At 40.7% G+C, this 24,658-nt stretch overlaps 1 protein-coding gene and 1 long non-coding RNA gene across 2 annotated transcripts; both read left to right on the top strand.

The window, feature by feature from the left end:
- Nucleotides 1–2,349: 2,349 nt before the first annotated feature.
- On the top strand, nucleotides 2,350–9,219 carry LOC142256583 (uncharacterized). Its single transcript, XR_012727542.1, has 3 exons — nucleotides 2,350–2,922; nucleotides 7,208–7,446; nucleotides 8,881–9,219. It is a non-coding gene; the product is annotated as an uncharacterized LOC142256583 (long non-coding RNA).
- Nucleotides 9,220–10,509: 1,290 nt separating this feature from the next.
- LOC142256407 (uncharacterized) lies at nucleotides 10,510–23,768 on the top strand. Its single transcript, XM_075328073.1, has 5 exons — nucleotides 10,510–10,618; nucleotides 13,702–13,815; nucleotides 13,905–14,054; nucleotides 14,229–14,378; nucleotides 23,250–23,768. Exons 1-5 carry the CDS (start codon nucleotides 10,567–10,569, stop codon nucleotides 23,387–23,389), a joined length of 606 nt encoding a protein of 201 aa, XP_075184188.1. The 5' UTR covers nucleotides 10,510–10,566; the 3' UTR covers nucleotides 23,390–23,768.
- Nucleotides 23,769–24,658: the final 890 nt, after the last annotated feature.

Genomic DNA, 24,658 nt, shown 5'->3' on the forward strand with positions numbered 1-24,658 from the left:
AAACTTACTTTAGGCGTCTAAAAGGGAAACAAACAGTAAGAAGCTTGTGCAAACAATCAAAGTGTATCCACTTACAATTCCACAGAGAAAGTGAATAAACAAACAAGACACCGTGTTCTTTTTAGGCACAATTAAATTGCCATATCTTTTGAGAGAATTCTAGTATTATAGGTAATCACGTCATTGTCGTATTTGGGAAGAACATTTATTCTGACAAATTTGGAACGTGATGTGTCATTGAAAATGTTTTGAGATCAATCCCTTCCATGCCATGATACCTTTCCAAAGAGCATTTATAGGATCCCGGTGTACAGACAACAGGACAATTAGAAAAGAATCCGAGAAGATACACAATCATCCACAATGGAGAACCTTTTTGGCTTGCATTGCATGATCTCTCTCCTTGAAGGAGCAGGTAAGACTTTTGTAATCATTGTACATCATAATCACATAGTACAAGCTTGATTGTAATATTACTTTATGATGTTTTTGCCAGTATATGCAAATATAATTTGAAAAATGCAATGAATGGTGCATGTTATTATAATTGGAAAAATGCAATGAATGGTGCATGTTAATATAATTGGAAAAATGCAATGAATTGTGTATGTTATTATAATTGGAAAAATGCAATGAATTGTGTATGTTATTATAATTGGAAAAATGCAATGAATGTTGCATGTTAATATAATTGGAAAAATGCAATGAATGGTGCATGTTATTATAATTGGAAAAATGCAAGGAATGGTGCATGTTAATATAATTGGAAAAATGCAATGAATGGTGCATGTTATTATAATTGGAAAAATGCAAGGAATGGTGCATGTTAATATAATTGGAAAAATGCAATGAATGGTGTATGTTAATATAATTGGAAAAATGCAATGAATGGTGCATGTTAATATAATTGGAAAAATGCAATGAATGGTGCATGTTAATATAATTGGAAAAATGCAATGAATGGTGCATGTTAATATAATTGGAAAAATGCAATGAATGGTGCATGTTATTATAATTGGAAAAATGCAATGAATGGTGCATGTTAATATAATTGGAAAAATGCAATGAATGGTGCATGTTAATATAATTGGAAAAATGCAATGAATGGTGTATGTTATTATAATTGGAAAAATCCAATGAATGTTGCATGTTAATATAATTGGAAAAATGCAATGAATGGTGCATGTTAATATAATTGGAAAAATGCAATAAATGGTGCATGTTAATATAATTGGAAAAATGCAATAAATGTTGCATGTTAATATAATTGGAAAAATGCAATGAATGGTGCATGTTAATATAATTGGAAAAATGCAATGAATGGTGCATGTAAAGCCATTTTCAAAGATTAAAATATACTTTTAATAAATAAATAGCAAAATATTATATTGAGTCACCTTTTTTAATTAAATCCTAAAGAGGGTTCATAAAGATTCATCCCTTCCAGTGGTGGCATTATGGAGTCAACCATCAAACGTTAGCTAACTTCATCCAGATGACATGGATAAGTTTTCATTTGTATAGTTATCCATGTCTTCTCTGGTTTTATACATCAGCAGTAAATTAAATTGACAAGAAATGTTTTATTATATTAAGAACTAGCTGTAATACCCGGTGTTGTCCGAGATAATACCTGTGTCTCTGTCTCTTCCCCAGTCTCCCTCTCTGTCTGTCTGCCTGTCTCTCTATCACTCTGTCTGTCTCTCTATTTATTTGTCAGTCTGTCTGTCTGTCTCTTTCCCTGTCTGTCTTTGTTTATTTCTCTGTCTGTCTGTCTCTCTCTCTATCTCTTTGTCTGTCTCTGCATGTCTGTCTCTTTCCTTGTCTGCCTATCTGTCTGTCTGTCTCTGTCTGTGTCTATCTGTGTCTTTGCCTCTTTGTCTGTCTCTTTCCCTGTCTGCCTCTGCCTTTGTCTGTCTCTTTCCTTGTCTGTCTTTTTCCCTGTCTTTCTCTGCCTGCCTCTTTCCCTTCCTGCCTGTGTCTGTCTGCTGCTGTGTCTCTTTCCCTGTCTGCCTCTTTTACTGTCTGTTTCTGTCTGTCTGCCTCTGTCTCTTTCTCTGTCTGTCTGCCTCTTCCTCTGTCTGTCTCTGTCTCTTTCCCTGTCTCTCTCTGTCTCTCTATCTGTCCATCTCTCCACAGAAATAATGTTACCTCCCACATAAGCTTCTTATACTAATAATGTTCTTCATTGCCTATAGCAACCAATCACAGCTCCTATTAAAGACCGGTAGTTCCAAGTTCCATTGACTTTAGTGTAAGCAGGGTGTTTGCTGAATTCAGTCAGATTCCCAGACTAACGTTGATTCAGTCTCTTTGCTGTGTGTTACCTGTAGCAGTGGGGCTCCCAGACTGGCAGGCATGCAGCTACCTTTCACCTACGGTATTTACCTCTCATGCTATCCTTAACGATATCTAGGATTGACAGTCTATGAAGCTAACATTGCAGACACCTGACTGCTGCTGAGCAAAATTTATTTTAATTGTTAAAATATACAATATTGTTCAGCTTTAAAACTTTAGGCGTCTAAAAGGGAAACAAACAATAGGAAGCTTGTGCAAACAATCAAAGTGTATCCACTTACAATTCCGCAGAGAAAGTGAATAAACAAACAAGACACCGTGTTCTTTTTAGGCACAATTAAATTGCCATATCTTTTGATAGAATTCTAGTATTATAGGTAATCACGTCATTGTCGTATTTGGGAAGAACATTTATTCTGACAAATTTGGAACGTGATGTGTCATTGCAAATGTTTTGAGATCAATCCCTTCCATGCCATGATACTTTAGCAAAGAGCATTTATAGGATCCCGGTGTACAGACAACAGGACAATTAGAAAAGAATCCGAGAAGATACACAATCATCCACAATGGAGAACCTTTTTGGCTTGCATTGCATGATCTCTCTCCTTGAAGGAGCAGGTAAGACTTTTGTAATCATTGTACATCATAATCACATAGTACAAGCTTGATTGTAATATTACTTTATGATGTTTTTGCCAGTATATGCAAATATAATTTGAAAAATGCAATGAATGGTGCATGTTATTATAATTGGAAAAATGCAATGAATGGTGCATGTTAATATAATTGGAAAAATGCAATGAATTGTGTATGTTATTATAATTGGAAAAATGCAATGAATTGTGTATGTTATTATAATTGGAAAAATGCAATGAATGTTGCATGTTAATATAATTGGAAAAATGCAATGAATGGTGCATGTTATTATAATTGGAAAAATGCAAGGAATGGTGCATGTTAATATAATTGGAAAAATGCAATGAATGGTGCATGTTATTATAATTGGAAAAATGCAAGGAATGGTGCATGTTAATATAATTGGAAAAATGCAATGAATGGTGTATGTTAATATAATTGGAAAAATGCAATGAATGGTGCATGTTAATATAATTGGAAAAATGCAATGAATGGTGCATGTTAATATAATTGGAAAAATGCAATGAATGGTGCATGTTAATATAATTGGAAAAATGCAATGAATGGTGCATGTTATTATAATTGGAAAAATGCAATGAATGGTGCATGTTAATATAATTGGAAAAATGCAATGAATGGTGTATGTTAATATAATTGGAAAAATGCAATGAATGGTGTATGTTATTATAATTGGAAAAATCCAATGAATGTTGCATGTTAATATAATTGGAAAAATGCAATAAATGGTGCATGTTAATATAATTGGAAAAATGCAATAAATGTTGCATGTTAATATAATTGGAAAAATGCAATGAATGGTGCATGTTAATATAATTGGAAAAATGCAATGAATGGTGCATGTTAATATAATTGGAAAAATGCAATAAATGTTGCATGTTAATATAATTGGAAAAATGCAATGAATGGTGCATGTTAATATAATTGGAAAAATGCAATGAATGGTGCATGTAAAGCCATTTTCAAAGATTAAAATATACTTTTAATAAATAAATAGCAAAATATTATATTGAGTCACCTTTTTTAATTAAATCCTAAAGAGGGTTCATAAAGATTCATCCCTTCCAGTGGTGGCATTATGGAGTCAACCATCAAACGTTAGCTAACTTCATCCAGATGACATGGATAAGTTTTCATTTGTATAGTTATCCATGTCTTCTCTGGTTTTATACATCAGCAGTAAATTAAATTGACAAGAAATGTTTTATTATATTAAGAACTAGCTGTAATACCCGGTGTTGTCCGAGATAATACCTGTGTCTCTGTCTCTTCCCCAGTCTCCCTCTCTGTCTGTCTGCCTGTCTCTCTATCACTCTGTCTGTCTCTCTATTTATTTGTCAGTCTGTCTGTCTGTCTCTTTCCCTGTCTGTCTTTGTTTATTTCTCTGTCTGTCTGTCTCTCTCTCTATCTCTTTGTCTGTCTCTGCATGTCTGTCTCTTTCCTTGTCTGCCTATCTGTCTGTCTGTCTCTGTCTGTGTCTATCTGTGTCTTTGCCTCTTTGTCTGTCTCTTTCCCTGTCTGCCTCTGCCTTTGTCTGTCTCTTTCCTTGTCTGTCTTTTTCCCTGTCTTTCTCTGCCTGCCTCTTTCCCTTCCTGCCTGTGTCTGTCTGCTGCTGTGTCTCTTTCCCTGTCTGCCTCTTTTACTGTCTGTTTCTGTCTGTCTGCCTCTGTCTCTTTCTCTGTCTGTCTGCCTCTTCCTCTGTCTGTCTCTGTCTCTTTCCCTGTCTCTCTCTGTCTCTCTATCTGTCCATCTCTCCACAGAAATAATGTTACCTCCCACATAAGCTTCTTATACTAATAATGTTCTTCATTGCCTATAGCAACCAATCACAGCTCCTATTAAAGACCAGTAGTTCCAAGTTCCATTGACTTTAGTGTAAGCAGGGTGTTTGCTGAATTCAGTCAGAATCCCAGACTAACGTTGATTCAGTATCTTTGCTGTGTGTTACCTGTAGCAGTAGGGCTCCCAGACTGGCAGGCATGTAGCTACCTTTCACTTATCTGCCTCTCATACTATCCTTAAATTTATCTAGCATTGACAGTCTATGAAGCTAACATTGCAGACACCTGACTGGTGCTGAGCAAAAAAGCAGCTTTAGCTGTTGCATGAGGTATGAGGGCTCCAAATAGACCCTGTATGGTGTAATGACCATTACTGGCTGCTGTGCAAAGACACTATGGGTACTGTGGTCCAATTGATGCCACTGACTTGCTGTCTGCTAATAATTTTTGGAGATGTGGAAACACCAAGATGCGTCTCCAAATTTTGTTTTGTCTGTAGTGGCAGGGATCTAAGAGCAACAGGCTTAATGCCCCGTTACACGCAGCGACGTGTCTAATGATATATCACCGGGGTCACAGATTCTGTGACGTACATCTGGCATCGTTAGCGACGTCGTTGCATGTGACACCAACGAGCGGCCATTAACGATGGAAAATACTCACCATATCGTCCATCGTTGACATGTCGTTCATTTTAAAAAAATCGTTGATTGTTGAGGATGCAGGTTGTTCGTCGTTCCCGAGACAGCACACATCGCTACGTGTGACACCTCGGGAACAACGAACTGCAGCTTACCTGCAGCCACTGGCAATAAGGAAGGAAGGAGGAGGGCGGGATGTTACGGCCGCTCATCTCCGCCCCTCCTCTTCTATTGGGCGGCCACTTAGTGACTCCGCTGTGACGCCGCACGAACCTCCCCCCTTAGAAAGGAAGCGGTTCGCCGGCCACAGCGACATCACTAAGTAGGTAAGTCCGTGTGCTGGCTCCAAACAATATTGTGCACCACGGGCAGTGATTTGCTCGTGAACCACAAATGAAGGGTGCGGGTACACTCGCTAGCGATATCGCTAGCAATAACACTGCATGTAAAGCCCCCTTTACTCCTGTCACCCATCCATTCATCTGCTTCTTGATTTGAAAGCCGTAAATTTTGGACCAAACCCTTATTGGTTCATGACGCCAAGAAAATATGAATATTGTGGGCCAATTGAAGCCACTGTCCTGCTGTCTTCCTCTAATATTTTGAAAAGTGGAGACTCTAAGATGGTTCTCCAAGTTGTATGTTGCCTGAAATGGTAGGGTTCACAGAGCAATGGCCCTTCTCTTATCATTCATCCAATATTTCCTATGTTAATAGTCTAGGAAGTTAATGGCTGTGCCACAACAGTGTATCTCCACTGGAAAATGGTTTGAGCCTTTTTGGTAGCTTTTGGGCCCCCTAAATATATTCTCTATGCCTTTGCAATGGGTTCAGCTAAATTAATTCAACTGGTCAGCGAAGTGTTCAGCGAATACAGGCTAGCTCAGCAAATCCAAACCTTGGCCGGTTCACTAATCTTTACTTATTAGTATGTTTATAACAAGAGGACTAAAAGGGAAACATAGCTCTGGTCATATCATGATGACCATAAGCATAGAAATAAATCAAGTACCACTTCCTTGCAAAAAATGTAAAATATTTATTAGAAAATATTATAGCAAGGGGTAAAATACACCATGACCCTTTGAGGAAGATATCAAAACGTGCGTGTTGGGGCATGTTTTTCTTAGGCATACCAAACCACCATGGTTGAGTGATCACTTTATTGGATCATGGTTTTTCAAATATCTGGAGTATTATATTAAGATGGGTGTTCCTCATTGGAAACCCTGCTCCAGCTGATGGCTGCACTTTAATGAAAGGGAATAAAAAAAAACAAAAAGACTATCTAATATATATGTTGAAACCCATGATTTACATATAGGATTTATGTGGTTTTTTACTGTCATATTTTATATATGTGTTAGTTAATGGTGTCATATCTAATGTAAACCCCTATTTATGTATTTGTAGATCATTCTAAAAAGAACGTTATGCCATGTGTGGTTTTGCTGGCCCTACGTGAATTATCTTCAAGGTCTTCTTACAAAAACCTGCTAAATTTGATTGCAATATGTTGATGTTGTATTTTACCCCTTGCTATACTATTTTCTAATAAATGTTTTACATTTTTTGCAAGGAAGGGGTATTTGATTTATTTCTATGCTTATGGTCATGATATGACCAGGACTATGTTTCCCTATTAGTCCTCTTGTTATAAATGTATTGTTTCACAGCCATTACCTTTGTAGGCTCAGCACTTGAGCCTGCTTTAAAGAAGGTGACCTAACATATGTCGTACTATTACATCAACGTATTTTGCTAAATCCAAACATGAGGACATGTACATCAGACTTTTATTGATGTTTGTTGTTTTTATATCTACAGGTGAGAGAGATGAGAAATATTCTATGAAAGTTGCATTAATTCTATTGCCTGCAAAAACAACTTTGCCAATGATGTTGAGGTTGATGCATTAAAGATGAGATACGTAAAGTGTTATGTTCAATCAAAATCCAATCATCTTCAATAAAAAAATCAATGAAATATCCACCTTCAGTCCTAACGATCTTTTGATGTAGACATTACATAGACGATTACAATGTAAAACATCTTTAATTGGGCAGGTAAATTTTTTTCTTGGCTTTGCATTTGGGAGCTGGGACTTTTTTCCTCAATAGTCACATAAATGCAAGATGAAAACCTCCAAACAAATTAACTGCTTCCATAATAACATAAGAAAAAAAAAAACTTTAGAATTTAATTAGGATGTGATTATCGGAACTCTTCAATAAATATTCATGAAGCTATGTGTTGTGTGTATTTCTTAAGAGAAATAATAAGTTTTGGGGAATCCAACCATAGAATGTTTTTTAAACATTACTTCCTATAAACTAAAAAGTTAAAAACATTCTTTATAGAATATAAAAATCATTATATACTTGCAAATATCATATACAGTAATTAGTCTTTAATTCATCAAAGCAATTCACAATAGAATTCTGGCACTGTCATGATCCAGGCCGGTTTCTGCCGCTGTGGTATCTCCCAGCTCTGGTCTGGTCATGTCAGAGGTTAATTTCTCCCTGCTTCGTACTGGTTCCCGGGACACTATATCTGGGTGCTGCACCTCTGGTTCAGTGCCAGTGATAGTCTATGTCTCATAGTGTGTGTAACTGGCTCTGTTGAGGTACCCGATCTGTCCTGCCATGCACCCTCTCCCGTCTAACTGGTGTCTGTCTGTCCTCTCCCGGCCCCGTCCTGCTTGTCATACCTTTGTTTGTAATTTGGACTTCCTGGTACTTGACTTACGCTCCTGTCCCTGACTTGACTCTGTCTCGCCCATCAGCTTTCTCTATTACCCTATCAGCTCTTGACCCTTTTTCTTGCTTTTGACTCTGAGTCATTCCCCCTTGTACATTGTTTTGACTTCCTGTCGCTGACTCGGCTCTCTGACTACTCTGCTGCCACCTTGTGGTGACTTTGATGGACTACTCCAGGTGACGTCTTAGTACAGTGTGACGTTACTCTGCTGTCACCTTGTGGTGAAATTGCTTTACAACTCCAGCCATGTGTTAGTGCAGCATGACAGGCACAACTTACTTTGAAAAGTAGCAACGTTTTTGCTTAATGCAGAGTTGCAAGACAATTTTGTAACTTTTGGCATTTTCAGGTCACGTTTAGTCAGTTTAGTCAGTCCCACCAAAATGGAAAGAAAGAACTGGGGTGAGGCTTGAGATCCATGGGGCATGATGAAGTTTGCTTGTCTAATAAAAACACTGCGTGAGCCAGTCACCAGCCAATCTTTGCAGTGCTTTTGGATGTGGTGGAGTTTGATTAAAAATTATGTTAAAAAAGAGAGTAAATGGGCTGTACATAAAAGGACTTTGATTAGGGAATGTGATAATCTGCCCTAGAAAAGTGTTATTAGGGAGTGTCTAAAACTGTGTAAGTTGTGGTTAGTCCTAATTTCCTATATCAATTGGATTATAGTATTTAGAGTTGTTTATCCCCAGTATATATTCAATTTCATTTTTTACTTCTTGTTTTTTAACTCCTAGCTAATAAGGCTCCAGCTCCAATGCTTAGCTACAAAAATGAAGGACACTTCTATCCCTGTAACAGACATGTGTAACGTTTGGCCAGGAAAAACAGAGTAACCTATGCGGACCCTAATGCAGGGACTCCCTGAGCTCACCTTCACATCCGGAGGTACCCTTGAAGTTAGGGAGGTCTGGGCCCCCAACCTGGCCCTAACTCCTGTCTTGGACCTGATGACAAAGTCCCTATCACCCAGGGAACTGACCAGGACTGAGATCCCAAAAGCCCTACAACAAAGAACTACAGACAAGGGTAAAATAAAACCTCATGCACACCTGAAACCTGCACCAAGGAGCAGACAGGAGCAAGGTATAATAATAATAACTTTTATTTATATAGCGCCAACTTATTCCACACCACTTTACAATTCAGAGGGAATATGTATAGACAACATGGGACATTGCAAAATAGCAAAATTCAGATACCAAAAGGAGTGAGGGCTGTGCTCGTAAGCTTACAGTCTATGAGGAAATAGGGGGGCACAAAAGGTGAATGGGAGGGGGAAAGCTTGTCATACATGGTCCAGCCATCAATTTAATAGAGGATTCAAAACCAGCTCTGTAGACCGGTCGCCAGCCATAATTTATACATAGCGAGTGTAAAAAATTGCATGAAGAGGAAGGAACCAGAAGGACAAGGGGACAAGAATTGGAAGAACGTTTTATGAAGGGCAGTATGGGACTAGATTAGATCAGGGCAGTGAGGTGATAGACTAGCCTAAGGAAATGCGTTTTTAGGGCCTGCTTAAAGGTGTAGATGTTGGGAATTCTTTGAATTGCTCTTGGTAGTGTGTTCCAGAGCATAGGCGCAGCTCGTGAGAAATCTTGAAGACGGGAGTGGAAGGTAATGAAAAAAGCCGGGGTTTAGGTAAGCAGGAGCATATCTACAAACACAATGGACACGCAAAGAGTAGTCAGGAGAGAAGCCGAAGTTGGGAGCCAGATGGGAATGAAAAAGTAATGGGAAGCAGGCAAAAACAAGTCAGAGGTCAGTCCAGGGTACCAAGATCAAATGCTGTAACCTAGAGACAGGTACTTCCCGCAACTTAACCAGAAAATACAACTGGCGCCGCTCTGGGTATAAACACTCCCAGATAAAGCAGATCAATTGCCCGGAAGCGGCATGTGTGTGTAAGCTCCTCCCACCAACGGTAAACGACCAAGTGCAAGGAATGACCCATCACAGGACAAAGATTAACATGATGGCCACACACAGGAGAACACAACAGAAGGTTCCGGCACAAGAGCAGCAGCAAAACTCAGCACCGTGACAAAAATAATTCAATTAGGAACCGGTACATACAACTAAATGTGTTCCCTGACACTTAGAGAAAGTAAAGACGTTCTCTTAAAGTAAATATTGCCCAAAAACAAACAGGACAAAGTGTTCTTTATTTTGGCAGGTACAAATTGACAGATATTCTGATGGATTTCTAGTATTATAGATTATCATGTCAGTGCTGTATTGGAAAAAAATATTTAATCTGGCAAATCTGGAAAGTCTGATGTCGTGGCATTATTGGAGTGACCTCATCCATCCCATGATACAATCGTTTCTTTACCTTTCCAAAGAGTATTTATATGATCCCGGTGTACAGACAATAATATGAACCAAAAAGAATCCGAGAAGACGCCCAATCATCCACAATGAAGAACCTGGTTGCTTTCGTTTGTATGATCTTTGCTCTTGTCAGCTCCGGTAAGACTTTATTAGTCATTATATAGCAAAAACATGCAGTATACAAAGGAGCATGCACTAACTGTATTGTAATATTTATGTTTGCTTTTTTGCCAGTGTATGCACATAAGATATACAAATTATAATGAACATCCACGATTCTGGCAAATTTTTGTAAAAGTGGAGCACATTGGGTTATTCTCATGGATATTAATAATATATACTGTATATCTCAAACATTCACCTATAAAATATCTAGATGAGTGTATATAAAGTTTGGTACCTTCCAGTGGTGGTATTATGGAGTCAATCCTCAATCTTTGGCTAACTTCACTTAAATGAACAAAATTTACAATACATATATAAATAAAATTTATAAATAAATAAATAAATAAATAAATAAATTAAAAAAAATCATAGGGTCTCCCCACACTATAATATACTCAGTCATGATAAAGCATTTGGCTACAGACTGCAGCCCCTAGCCGTGCGCTTATCTTGGATGTTTATCAAAATAAAAAAGAACCACATGTGTTTTTTTTAATTATTTACATAATTAAAAAAAAAAACTACATACCCATAATAAAGCCAACAGCTAGGAGCTGTTACTTTTAGGCTGGGAAGGCCCAAGGTTGTTGTGCCCCCAACCAAAAAATAGAAGCCTGCAGCTGCCCGTGATTTTTGCATCTATTAGATGTGACAATTCCAGAACTTTACTCAGCTCATCCCGATTGTTCTAGTTCTGTGTCAATCAGCATACCAAGGAGTTAACAGCTCAGAGCTGCCACTAAGAACTAGATTAGTAATGAAATGTTTCTATGAGAGAACCCATTACTAATCTGTAAGTGAAAAGAAATGAACACAAACATGAAAAAATCCTGTATTTGAAATAAAATGCAAAAACATCCTCTTTTCCCTTTGATAACCTCCAAAACACCAAGGTCTGATGTAAACCACACAAGGTCCCATGACAATTCCAGCTGATACTTCTGAAGTGACAACACGCGGCCATAGAACATGACATCCCCCACTGTGAGCTTCAGGCAGGGACTGAGCTTTGCGATGAGCAGTGACGTCACTAAGCTTATTTGTAGTCATAGCTAGAGGTTCCCACAGCCCTGCACTTGTGATTGCAGGTGACCTAATATCAGGTTACCTGGGATCACAGGTAGCGCACTGTTGGAACCTCCAGCTGTGACCATGAATAACCTGAGTGACGACACTGCTCATCACTGAGGCTCAGTGATTTTCTGCCAGAAGCTCACAGTGGGCTGTCATGTTGTATACTCTCCCGCTGCCACTGCAGATGTAACAGAGCTGATGGATAATGAGCAGCTCTGGAAATAGCATTTGAGCCACAAGGAAGACTTGATAAGTATAACGCCCTTGCTCCAATTCCACCATCCCTTTTACCACCTTTGTAAAGTGCACCATAAACTTATATAGGGAATAGCATCCGGCCAGATATCTGGGATTATTTTTGGGTACAAACCAGGATTTTTTCTTAAACCTGATTGGACTTGCAGATCCCAGGTATCAGAGTCTGCCCATCCCTACTATACAGCAATCCATTAACAGATCCAATGTCAATAGACTCCCATGTTAAAAAATAACAGATTTGGCAGAAATCAGTCTCCTAACGAATCCGTTATAACTGATGACTACAGGACATGTGAACATAGCCTTATTGTGCACTGACATTCTAAGATGACAACTCAAAGTAAGCAGCAAGCACAACATTCTCTATTTTCAGTAATAGAGATCTTGCTGTAAGACAGAGAAGAAATTCTCACATGTGAAAAAACATAAATTATTACCATGGTTTCTTTCCTAATTGCTGTATACTCAAAGCAAAACAATTAAAGATTATGGAAGATTTGACAGTGCTTCCTCTTCTGCAGCTTGTGATAATGTATGAAGAAAACAAGAGCTGTTGAGTCCTAGAAAATCAAACATTTCTGCTATGCAGTTTGGAGGCTGAGATTCCCCTGTAACTAAGGATTGTAGAGTAACCCCAGTTACAGGGACGATCAGCAATAAAAAATGTTTTGCTAAGTTTAAATACTCCCAAATGTTTAAGACCATGTGTAACATACAGTGTATAAAATGTACGAGTGTACGAAAAAAAAAATAATTATTGAAAGGAAAAAAGTAAATAAAACTAAAACAAAATAATCACCACCAGTCTGGATGGCAGTGTCTTGCCCAAACACAATGAATCAAAAATGTGAACAATAAATACATTTGTTTTTTTTTAAAGAACGGAAACACATTCAAAAAAGTATTTCAAGTTCGTAAAAATAAAAAAATCGACTTATATTTTTGATTTTTCTTTGATATCAGCAAAAACAATCTAATTACAACAATGATTCAAAGAAAAAACTATCTAAAAGTTATCTTGATTTCGAAATGAGAAATACATTTTGAGCTATTAAAAATGAATAAAAAATAAAACCCATGTGTTCCAGATGTGAAATAGAGAACAAAACAGCCCCCAAATATAGTAAAAGCATCATCTTAATAGATGACTTGTATGAGTCAATAATTCAAGTCATGGTATGTTTAACCCTTTTACAACCGCGGGACGTAACATTATGTCCTAAGCCATATAGTTTTAATCACTGGCGGCTGCTGCGGGCAGCCGGCGGCGATTCCTGCACATGTCAGCTGATTTCAACAGCTGACATGTGTCCATATAGTGAACACGATGAATAAAATATTCCCAAAAAAATCTTCCAATTGCACTTTTTTGGAAATTTTTCCACACTTGAACTTATTCTACTGTTTTCCAGTACAGTATATAGTAAAACTTATGGTTTAATTTAAAATTACAACTCATCCCGCAAAAACAAGCCCTCAAATGGCAAGATTGACAAAACAATAAAAAGGTTACGGCTCTCGTATGGAGAGCAAAAAAAATCAAAATCCAAAAATGTAAAATCAGCCAGGGTGAAGGGGTTAAGGTGACAATGATTAAAATCTGTGGGTTTTTTGGCTCTGATTACTAAAAAAAAAAACTTTAGGTTCCAATAAAAATTAGTCATGATTTGACCTTTTTAGCTGTCACCATAAGTTGACAATGGATCGTCTCCTTTATTTTACAGTCTTGTCCTACCAATGTTACTCTGCTTTTTGCCCCAACTCTACAACATGTAAAGAGAATGTGACCGAATGCCTTGGAGATCGATGTATGACCGCTTGCCAGTACGATGGGCTTAGTGAGTACAAATTATTTCTTCTTTTTACAAAAAACTCAGTATCCCCATAATATTTCTTGTTTTGTCATGTCTATTTACTTATTTTGTAGGTGGAACCTATGCTAAGTCAATGATGAAAGGTTGTGCCATTGACACAATGTGTGGAGACAATGGCTTAGCAGCAGCAGCAGAAGGGGACGTATATCAATTTCGTGTAAATTGCTGCTCTGGAGATTTATGTAACACTGATGGATGTTATCGTAAGTGTCATAATGGTAAAAATGATAGTGGAAAATTTGTCCAAATTCCATAAGAACTTAAAACGTTTTATAGCTTAGACCCTGGAGGTGAAGAAGTGAGAATGACATCATCATGTTTGTTTGACCAACTATTTACAAATTTAATACAAACAGTTATTGTGTGTGTTCCTCCAGTTCCCAAAGAAGATCCAACACCAAATGGTGTAACATGTCCATCTGCCTACTGTAACGGTACTATGGATGAATGTGAGCCTAACAAGGAGATGGAATGCACTGGATCCATGGATCGCTGTTTTGTTCTTTCGCAGCGCGTAATAAATGAGGGTAAGCAAATCTAGATTTAGTAAAGAGGATGCTGTGCTCTGCACTGCTCTACTATATTGAGCATTGTGGTACTCAACACTGCTCTGTGCTCGAACAAGTACCACAGCTGCTGGTGCTAAATATTTGACCCCATTCTGTTACCTGTTCTGACAAAACCCCCAACTTCCCAGTCCACACAGTAGCAGACATCACCAGGGAACCTCCGTTCCTTCCACCTGGCCTCCACATTCTCTATCATCCTCTCGCAGCTGGCATCCTCAAGCAATTTATGTTCCACCAAATGTTCCCCCTGGCCAAAATAAATTTGTGATTAGTACCACTCGAGCCCCCAGAATTAATGGGATGAGGACTCCAGTGGAACTAACCGCAAGACTACTTTGGCCAGTGAGAACATTGGAAGGGGCACACGAAAGTTGGTGGGCAATGCCAGCTGGATGCGCATGATGGAGACTGTGGAGGCTGGAAAGACAAAAAGGAGGTTGCCGGATGATGTCTGCTGCCTGTGGATAATGGGAACTGTGGTGACCATGGGCTGTGTCTGGACACATAAGAGTACAAGGACTCAAGAAAAAAAATATGCTCAAGTCCTCTATTGACTCTTATCATGCTCGGTACTGATTTGAGCACTTTTGCAGTCCGATCTACTCGAATTGAGTACTGAGCACCCAAGCACAATAGAAAGTGTAGATAACATTAAACAATCTCTCAGCTCTAAAACTGCTGATGTGCTTACTTTGAAATGCTATATCAAAAAAGCTCTTGTAAAATTGACAAGTCTGATTTTTATATGTAGTTCAACTAAGTTCCATGGATCACTGTTTTTTTTTTTTTGGAGCATATGATAAATGAGGGTAAGCAAATCTAGATTTAGTAAAAAGGATGCTGTGCTCAATTCTGTGCTCTGTTCCCAGTTCCCAGTTCCACAATTCGCTGCCACTGTGGGCCCTGCACTCGCCCTGATCCTGGAGGTACCCTTGATGGTAGGGAGGTCCAGGTAACCACCCTAAATCCTCTCTCCTGTCCATCCCCATCCTTATAACCAACCCCAGGATGGGCATGACCCCAGCTAACAACCTTGACATGGGTATAGAACTGAAAATCACTCACATCACAAATGACCACAGTTGAGAAACAAAGCGACACCGGAGGTAAAAAAAACAAAAGAAGTAGGAGTAATTCACATCAGGGAACTCTCAAACCAAGCAGACAATGATTAGCTGGTCATCATATAGCGATATACCAAGGACGCCGGGATGTCATGGATGTGTCTGGACCTTCAGGTGCTGCTGCTGGGACCAGGTGCACAAGGGCCCGGCGATCGTCCAGATGTTAATAGTAGAGTTGAGCGCGGTTCGCGGTTCGAGGTTTTCCAGTTCGAGGTTCGAGTGATTTTGGGGGCTGTTCTAAATTGAACTAGAACTCGAGCTTTTTGCAAAAGCTCGATAGTTCTAGATACGTTCAAGAACGGTTCTAGTAGCAAAAAGCAGGGCTTTTTACAGCTACAGTGTGCAGGAGCCATCGCTGGCAGCCTGCCAGAAGCTGGTAACCAAGATAAACATCGGGTATCCAAGCAAAGCGCTTTGGTTAGTAACCCGATGTTTATCCTAGTTAAGTGCTGGAAGCCCACACTTCCCCGCTCAGCTCGCCCCGCCCCCTCCTGCCAGCGGCATGTACACACGTACACACACACACACACACACACACACACACACACAAACACACACACTGCACACATGGTCCCGCTCGGCTTACCTGCGGTGATGAAGTCCCGCCATCCCGACCTCAGCGCTGTCACTGTCCTCCATGGCCGCCTCTTGTCACATCACCTTCTCTCGCCTCCGACCCGAGACTGACTAGCGGTGACGTCACGGGCCTCTTGCGATACTTGGCTGTGAAGGCGGCGGTCATTGAACTCAGTGACAGGTGCTGTCGGCAGTGCTGGAGATCAGCCTAGGTAATGTACCTCGCTGACAGCAGCACTTGTCATGCCCTGCAGTGACCTGGGCTGACCCATTGATGTTAGCTCAGGTCCCTGCATTGCTCTCCCAGCCAATGGGGAACATCCTGCTCTTCATTGACTGGGACAGTGTGGATCGTCATGGCAACCCCTTGGATTACACCAGACCTGGATTTGTTTTTCTTTCTAATAAATTGGTTAAAGAGGGAATGTTTTGGGGAGTGTTTTTTCAAATAAAAATGTGTTTGTCGTCTATTTTTTTTTATTACTGACTGGGTTGGTGATGTCAGGTATCTGATAGACGCCTGACCTCACCAACCCCAGGGCTTGATGCCAGGTGACATTACATATCTGGTATTAACCCCAAATATTACCCCGTTTGCCACCGCACCAGGGCGCGGGATGAGCTGGGGCGAAGCACCAGGATTGGCGCATCTAATGGATGCGCCACTTCTGGGGCGGCTGCGGCCTGCTATTTTTAGGCTGGGGAGAGTCCAATAACCATGGACCTCCCTAGTCTGAGAATATCAGACCCCAGCTGTCTGCTTTACCTTGGCTGGTGATCCAATTTTCGGGGGACCCCTACGTGTTTTTTTTTTAAAATTATTTATTTAATTTAAAATAACAGCGTGGGGTGCCCTCAGTTTTGGATTACCAGCCAAGGTGAGGTTGCCAGCTGTGGTCTGCAGGCTGCAGCCGTCTGCTTTACCCTAGCTGGCTACAAAACTAGGGGGAACCCTACGTCATTTTTTTTTTCATTTTTTTGGCTAAATACAAAGCTAAGCACTCCTTAGTGCCACATGAAAGGCACCAAAGGGTGCAAAATTACAAAATGCAGGAGAGTGGGACATTATGTGTCTTTCTGCCATTATAATGACAGAAAAGACTGATATGAAATGTACAAGCACAAGAAAATCACCAGAGCGCTCTACGCTGTGAAAAGCAGTAGAAAATGGCACTGGAGTGAACATGTGACCGCCTCATCTAGGATGAAGCTATGGATCCTGGGTAAATTTATGCATTTACCCTCCTTCAGTTTTTTTGCAGTACACAAAAAAAACGGAAGGCACACGGATGACAAACAGATGACATACGACCGTCTACGGAACGGAAACGGATGCCACACGGATGCACCCGTGAAAAAAACGACCGCAAAAATGGATCGGTCGTGTTAATGTAGCCTTATTCTGATCTGCCGTTTATAAACAGCAGGCAGAAATAAGTGAATAACGCCCCCCAGCGTCAGAAAATCTCCGGGGTTTCAGGGCTAGCTGAGACCCTGGAGATCATGATTCAGGACGGTTTTTCCGGTCCCCGCTCACGTGATCACAGGTATACACCGTACACCGATGATCACGTTACAGTAAATGACAGCGCCGGTAAAAAATTATTTATCTTCCATCTGGCATGAACAAACACTTCTTCTCCACTTCTTCTCCACTTCTTCTCCACTTCTTCTCCACTTCTTCTCCACTTCTTCTCCACTTCTCCACTTCTCCACTTTTTCTCCATTTTTTCTCCATTTTTTCTCCCCACTTTTTCTCCACTTTTTCTCCCCACTTTTTCTCCACTTTTTCTCCACTTTTTCTCTGTTCTTTTTCTATGGTCGGTCTACCCATTAGCTCTGCCATGCATAGTGTAGCTCTACACCTACTGCATATGTTACTTTATGATTGACATCTCTTTCGTACCAGAGCTGTCTAAGTCTACTCTGACCCCATATTTGTCATTACTATATTGTCCTTGTACTGTATTATGACATTTGTATCATGTGTTTCATTTCTTGCTGTGTTGCAATTTTTTTGCTGCATCCCAATTGTACCTCTACATTGTTCGAGTTTGTTATTGTTCTCTCACTCTTATGTGATACTGATTATTGTCATTTTTCATGATTACATGCAGATAAGTCCAATCTGACGAAGGCTCAGGCCGAAACGTCATTTGCAACTTGTTTTGGACAAAAACATATATGCTTATGAAAATTTTTTTTTTCTTAATACGGACCAATAAAGAGTGATTTTGCATTACTATCCATTGTGACTTACTGACTTAGTCTGGGAGATTTAGAGTGCCGAGGTTACTCACTAATTTTATCTATTATTACCTCTGAGCACCTATATACCAGTGAGCAGAGCTTCCTCTACAGTAGTTCTCCTGATTAGGCATGCCCTTACCTCATGAGCAGGGCATTGCAGCTTTGGTAGCAACCATTACGACATGGACTCTGCTGCTGTGGACCCGGGGAGAGTGAGTGCAGATTCATTGCACCCACACCACACTCCTCACATGAAGGGTCCGCACTCCTAGAAAATGGGGGATACGTTCCCTGAGTGTCTCCCCCCCATATTCTAGACGGTCCAGAGTCGTCGTGGGACCCCTTTATTTTTTTTCTTACAATAAATTGGTGAAAGAGGAAATGTTTTGGGGACTGTTTTTTCAAATAAATTTCTTTTGTCGATTTTTTTTTTTTTTGTTAGTACTGACAGTTTATGATGTTGGGTATCTAATAGACGCCATGACATCACAAACTGCTGGGCTTGATTTCAGGTGACTTTACAGCTAGTATCAACCCGATTTATTACCCCGTTTGCCACTGCACCAGGGCACGGGATGAGCTGGGGTGAAGCGCCAGGATTGGCGCATCTAGTGGATGCGCCACGTCTGGGGTGCCTGCGGCCTGCTATTTTTAGGCTGTGAAGGCTCAATAACTATGGACCTTCCCACCCTGAAAATACCAGACCACAGCTGTCCGCTTTACCTTGGCTGGTGATCCAATTTGGGGGGGACCCTACTTTTATTGTGTAATTATTAATATTTATAAAATAATTATGAAAAAGAGCCTCAGGGGACTTCCACATTGGATCCCCAACCACGGTAAAACTGCCAGCTGTGGTTTTCAGGCTACAGCCGTCTGCTTTATCCTAGCTGGCTATCAAAAATGGGGGGACCCAACGTCCTTTTTTTTTTTAACTATTTTTTAAATAGAAAAAATTAATGGGCTTCCCTGTATTTTGATTGCCAACCAAGATAACGGCAGGCAGATGGGGGTGGCAACCCATAGCTGTCTGCTTTATCTGCGCTGAGAATCAAAAATACCGCGGAGCGCTACGTCATTTTTTTAAAGATTTATTTTTAAAGCACTGTGATGTCCAGCAATCAAAACACAGGGAAGCCCATTTTGTTTTTAGTTATTTAAATAAATAATTAAAAAAAATATATATGGGATCCCGCTGCATTTTTTGTATTGCTAGCTAAGGGTAATCCAAGCAGCTACTGGCTGCTAACCCCCACTGCTTGGTGTTACCTTCACTGGCAATGGAAAATCCAGGGAAGCATTTTTTATTTTTTTTGCCAGAAAACTACAAAAAAAGGACGTGAGCTTCGCCATATTTTTGTATGCTAGCCAGGTATAGCAGGCAGGTGCTGGAAGAGTTGGATACAGCGCCAGAAGATGGTGCTTCTATGAAAGTGCCATTTTCTGAGGTGGCTGAGGACTGCAATTCGCAGCAGTGGGGCCCAGAAATCTCAGGCCAACCTGTGCTGCGGATTCTAATCCCCAGCTGCCTAGTTGTACCTGGCTGGACACAAAAATGGGGCGAAGCCTACGTCATTTGTTTTCTAATTATTTCATGAAATTCATAAAATAATAAAAAAGGGCTTCCCTTTATTTTTGGTTCCCAGACGGGTACAAATAGGCAAGTGGGGGTTGGGGGCAGCTGTACCTGCCTGCTGTACCTGGCTAGCATACAAAAATATGGCGAAGCCCACATAATTTTTTCAGGGGGCAAAAAACTTCTGCATACAGTCCTGGATGGAGTATGCTGAGCCTTGTAGTTCTGCAGCTGCTGTCTGTCTGTATGGAGAAGAGCAGACAGCAGCTGCAGAACTACAAGGCTCAGCATACTCCATCAAGGACTGTATGCAGAAGTTTTTTGCCCACCAAAAAAATGACGTGGGCTTCGCCATATTTTTGTATGCTAGCCAGGTACAGCAGGCAGCCACGGGCTGCCTCCAACCCCCAGTTGCCTATTTGTACCCGGCTGGGAACCAAAAATATAGGGAAGCCCTTTTTTTTTATTATTTCACTTATTTCATGAAATAATTAAAAAACAAATGACGGGGGCTTCGCCCCATTTTTGTGTCCAGCCAGGTACAACTAGGCAGCTGGGGATTGGAATCCGCGGCACAGGTTAGCCCGAGGTTTCTGGGCACCTCTGCTGCGAATTTCAGTCCGCAGCCGCCCCAGAAAATGGCGCTCTCATAGAAGCGCCATCATCTGGCGCTGTATCCAACTCTTCCAACAGCCCTGGAGCCGGGTGGCTTGTTGGGTAATCATGAGTTAATACTGGCTTTGTTTTACTAGCCAGTATTAAGCCAGAGATTCTTAATGTCAGGCACGTTTGACCCGGCCATTAAGAATCTCCAATAAAGCGTTAAAAAAAAGACACCACACAGAGAAAAAATACTTTAATAGAAATAAATACACAGACACATTAGAGACTCCATCTTTATTACCCCCTGTCAGCCCAATAAATCCCCAATAAACCAGCGATGATAAGAGGTTGTTAATAGAGGCTTAAATTATAAGCAGCAATTTCAGCGTTCCAAGTGCCTTTAAATGAATTTGAAGAAACTGCACTTCAGGATTGTAGTGAGGATGAGGTGCCCCAGCTCATCACTTGATGGGCTGGGGCACCTCATCCTCACTACAATCCTCACTACAATCGGGAAGCAGCATGCAGCCTTCACTCCGTGAGAGATCAGTGCTGCTGGCTGTCAGCAGTAACAGCGGTAACGCTGACAGACGCGTTACCATAGCAACGGTGCTCTCGGAGCCGCGGTTAGCGGTGACGTCACCGCTAACTGCGTTGCTATGGCAACGGTGATCTCCGTTAATGACCGGCTGTGTCAGCCGGTCCCTAACGGAACGGGGAGTCGACCGTGTGCGAGAGCATGTCGCCGGTACACGGCGATACACATATGTGCACCGTGTACCAGAGAGTGCAATGACAGGTCCTAAATGACGCGTCATAGTCATGTGACCAGTCTGTAGCCAATGAGATAATAGCCACGTGACTGGTCACATGGCTATTTTGACGTCACGATAGGTCCTGCATCGCTGCTAGCAGTGCTGGTCACCGGGAGGATTCAGCGAACATCGGATGGAATAGCGGCAGGAGACAGAGTGCAGGAGGGATCGCGGGGACCGGTAAGTGTTATGGCAATGTTTATTAACTGTTTGTGTACATTTATCATGCATTTTTATGTGTTTGTGATTGCCTCCCATTATAGCCTATTGGTTCGAGTTCGGTTAGTCGAACGTTCGACGAACCGAACTCGAACGGGAGCTCCGTTCGGCAAACCGGTTCGCTCATCTCTAGTTAATAGACGGTGTCCTATTCAGGGCTTGATTTAGGTTTTCTTTCTGTTTCCTTGCCAGGTTGGAGGAGGCTTTCCTTCAGCTGGTAATTAAGGTCCTTAATAAGATGGGGCCTCTCACTCCTCCAGTGCAGGTTATACTCTTAACTTGGAGAAGTTGCTTGCTCAGGAGTGCATGTGGCTTCAGACTACTGTTGCTGTATATTCTGAAGATTCCCTCTAAGATAAGTTGTTGTTTTTCCTTTTTCCCCCTTTTGTTATTCATTTTTATGTTTGATTCTCCCTCCGTGGATTGGTGGGTGGTGGGATTTAGTCCTAAGGTCTGGCTAGGAGACAGGGGCATGCTGACGGACCACACCTTCTAACCCTTATAGGTACCTGTGGTTTGAGGGCAAGCGCAGGTCCCCCCCAGTGTCAGGGTCAGTGCAGGAGCCCCTGCCCCCCCTTTGTGTTTCAGCCTCCCTTATTCCCAGCAGTCCACTTACTGAGTGTCTCTCCCCACACCCAGCGTGACATTGGGTTTCACCACTTGAAGCAGTGACTATCTTTGGCGGTCTCCTACTACACACCTCAGCCTTAAATAGGAGGAGACTAGCTGTGGAAAGAAATTATCAACCTGGCTCTCAGCACACTGCTCCACAAGGATTAGCTCCTACATGCCTGGCAGCTGTGAAACAACTGAGCCGACACCTAGCTGAGCTGATCACTTAAGAGAGACCAGGTTGTCTGTCGGACTCTGCAATGCGAATAAACTCCGACGTCATACAAGTAATCCACGCGCGCGGATATGGATGGCGCATGACAGGTTTTGTTTTTACCATATACATTTTATCAAAAATAAATTACTTAGAAACATAATTCTCCAATTCCTTACAATTAGGGATGAATGTGCACTACCATGCTTGGGAGCTTAGTATTCGATAACAGCAGTTGGATGCTCGGATAGGCTTGACTCAAGCAACCCAAATATAATAGAAGTCAATGGAGGACTCAAGCATTTTTCTTGGAAATATTGCAGAAAAATTATCGAGTTCCCCATTGACTTCCATTATACTCGGATTCTCGATTAGCGCCCATTGGAAACATCCAACTGCTCTTATTGAGTACTGATCCCCCAAGCATCGTAGTGACCACTCATCACTACTTAGGGTAATTCCAAATTTGTATTTTTAAGATTTGCAAGAACTTGATACATTTCACAGGAGCACTGTTATTACAGGCACATGAGCATTAGTGGATGGAAGTGTTGGTGCAATAGGCAGATACAATGCTTTACCCTTACCCCCAAATCATGCTGGGTATCAGGTTGTCAAGGATTTAAAGCTGCAGTTAAGGGGTTATATACAGCGTACAGAACTTAGCTCAGTACAACCCAGCCATCACCTGTGCAAAACATGAAGGCTCAGCCCTTGAGCCTGCTTTATAGAAGGTGACACTATATATGCTTTACCCTTCCATCAAAAAAATTTAGCAAAATCTAAAAATGAGAACAAGTAGATGAGAAATTTTAATGTTTGTTGTTTTTGTGTCTACAGCTGGGGAAGAAAGCGAAAGTTTTATTAAAGGATGTGCTAATCCTGATGCCTGCAAGTACAACTTTACTGAAATCGCGGTTGACAATGAAGAGAAGAAATACGCGAAGTGTTACGATCCATCAAAATCCAATTATGAGTGATTGAAAAAATCAATGAATTTTCCACCTTTTAACGATTTTCTGTTAACCTTCTTAAGTCCGAAATTACATAGAAGGATACAATGTGCAATGCTTTCTACTGAATCATACAGTATCATTTTTCTTGGCTTTGCATTCGGGAGCTGGGGCTCTTTTCAGAAAAGCCACATAAATACAAAGCAATGTTTTTGGTCTGCGACAACACTATATGTATGTAATACTGGATATATAGTGTATCAGCACCTATATATTTCAGGTCATCGATCAAGATGAAGATATCTAAGCTTATGCACTGCTCTCATACTAAAAGATAAAAAATAATAACTTTAGATGAAAATTAAGATGTGATTATCTGAACTTTCAATAAACATTCATGAAGCAATGTATTGTGTACATTAGAAATGAGGAAACTTGTTGGGTTCGTATTTGCCAATTTCAAATTTGGTACAAATATTTCCCTATCCGGTTTGAGGTCGGGTACCCGAGCATTTTGTGAAAACTGATTGATTGGCTATGTTCATTTTTCCAAATGCTTTTCTAATAACATATGATGCTTTTGGATAGGATTTTGGTCCTGTATGATGAACAGGGGATGTGTTTATTGATGGGAGGGGGGAGGGGAGCAGCAATTTTTTTTTTCTTAACTTTATTTGTAGACTAGCTGTACTACCCGGTTCGCGCAGGTTAATAACTGTTGTTAACAAAATAGAATGTATTAACAAAAATTTATTCTGCACACAAAAAACACAAAACAAATAGATAGAAATATAATATTAAAAGGCAAAAACTAAGCTAATAGAAGCATTTCACAACATATATTTCAACTCCACAGATATTCCACACAGATTTAACTAAATTGGTCAAGTAATGTGCTCCATCTGTCTCTTTCCCCGTCTGTCTCTTTCCCCGTCTGTCTCTTCCCCAGTCTGTCTCTTTCCCCATCTGCCTGTCTCTGTCTGTCTCTTTTTTTTTCTGTCTCTATCTCTCTGTTTCTTTCCCCTTCTGTCTATTTCTCAGGTCTGTCTCTTTCCCCATCTGTGTCTTTCTCAGGTCTGTCTCTTTCCCCATCTGTCTCCCCGTTTCTTTGTCTGTGTCTTTTCCTGTCTGTCTCTTTCCCTGTCTGCCTGTCTCTGTCCCTTTCTGCATCTCTGTCTGTCTCTTTCCCCATCTGTCTCTTTCCAGGTCTGACTCTTTCCAGGTCTGACTCTTTCCAGGTCTGACTCTTTCCAGGTCTGACTCTTTCCAGGTCTGACTCTTTCCAGGTCTGACTCT

The sequence above is a fragment of the Anomaloglossus baeobatrachus genome, chromosome 11, assembly GCF_048569485.1.
Source record: "Anomaloglossus baeobatrachus isolate aAnoBae1 chromosome 11, aAnoBae1.hap1, whole genome shotgun sequence".
In the NCBI taxonomy this organism is placed as follows: Eukaryota; Metazoa; Chordata; class Amphibia; order Anura; family Aromobatidae; genus Anomaloglossus; species Anomaloglossus baeobatrachus.

Coding starts and splice junctions, on each gene's coding strand:
- LOC142256407 (XM_075328073.1), top strand. CDS start 10,567: ATGAAGAACCTGGTTGCTTTCGTTTGTATGATCTTTGCTCTTGTCAGC. Junction 10,619..13,701: donor CTTTGCTCTTGTCAGCTCCG/GTAAGACTTTAT, acceptor TTTATTTTACAG/TCTTGTCCTACCAATGTTAC. Junction 14,055..14,228: donor TAACACTGATGGATGTTATC/GTAAGTGTCATA, acceptor GTGTTCCTCCAG/TTCCCAAAGAAGATCCAACA.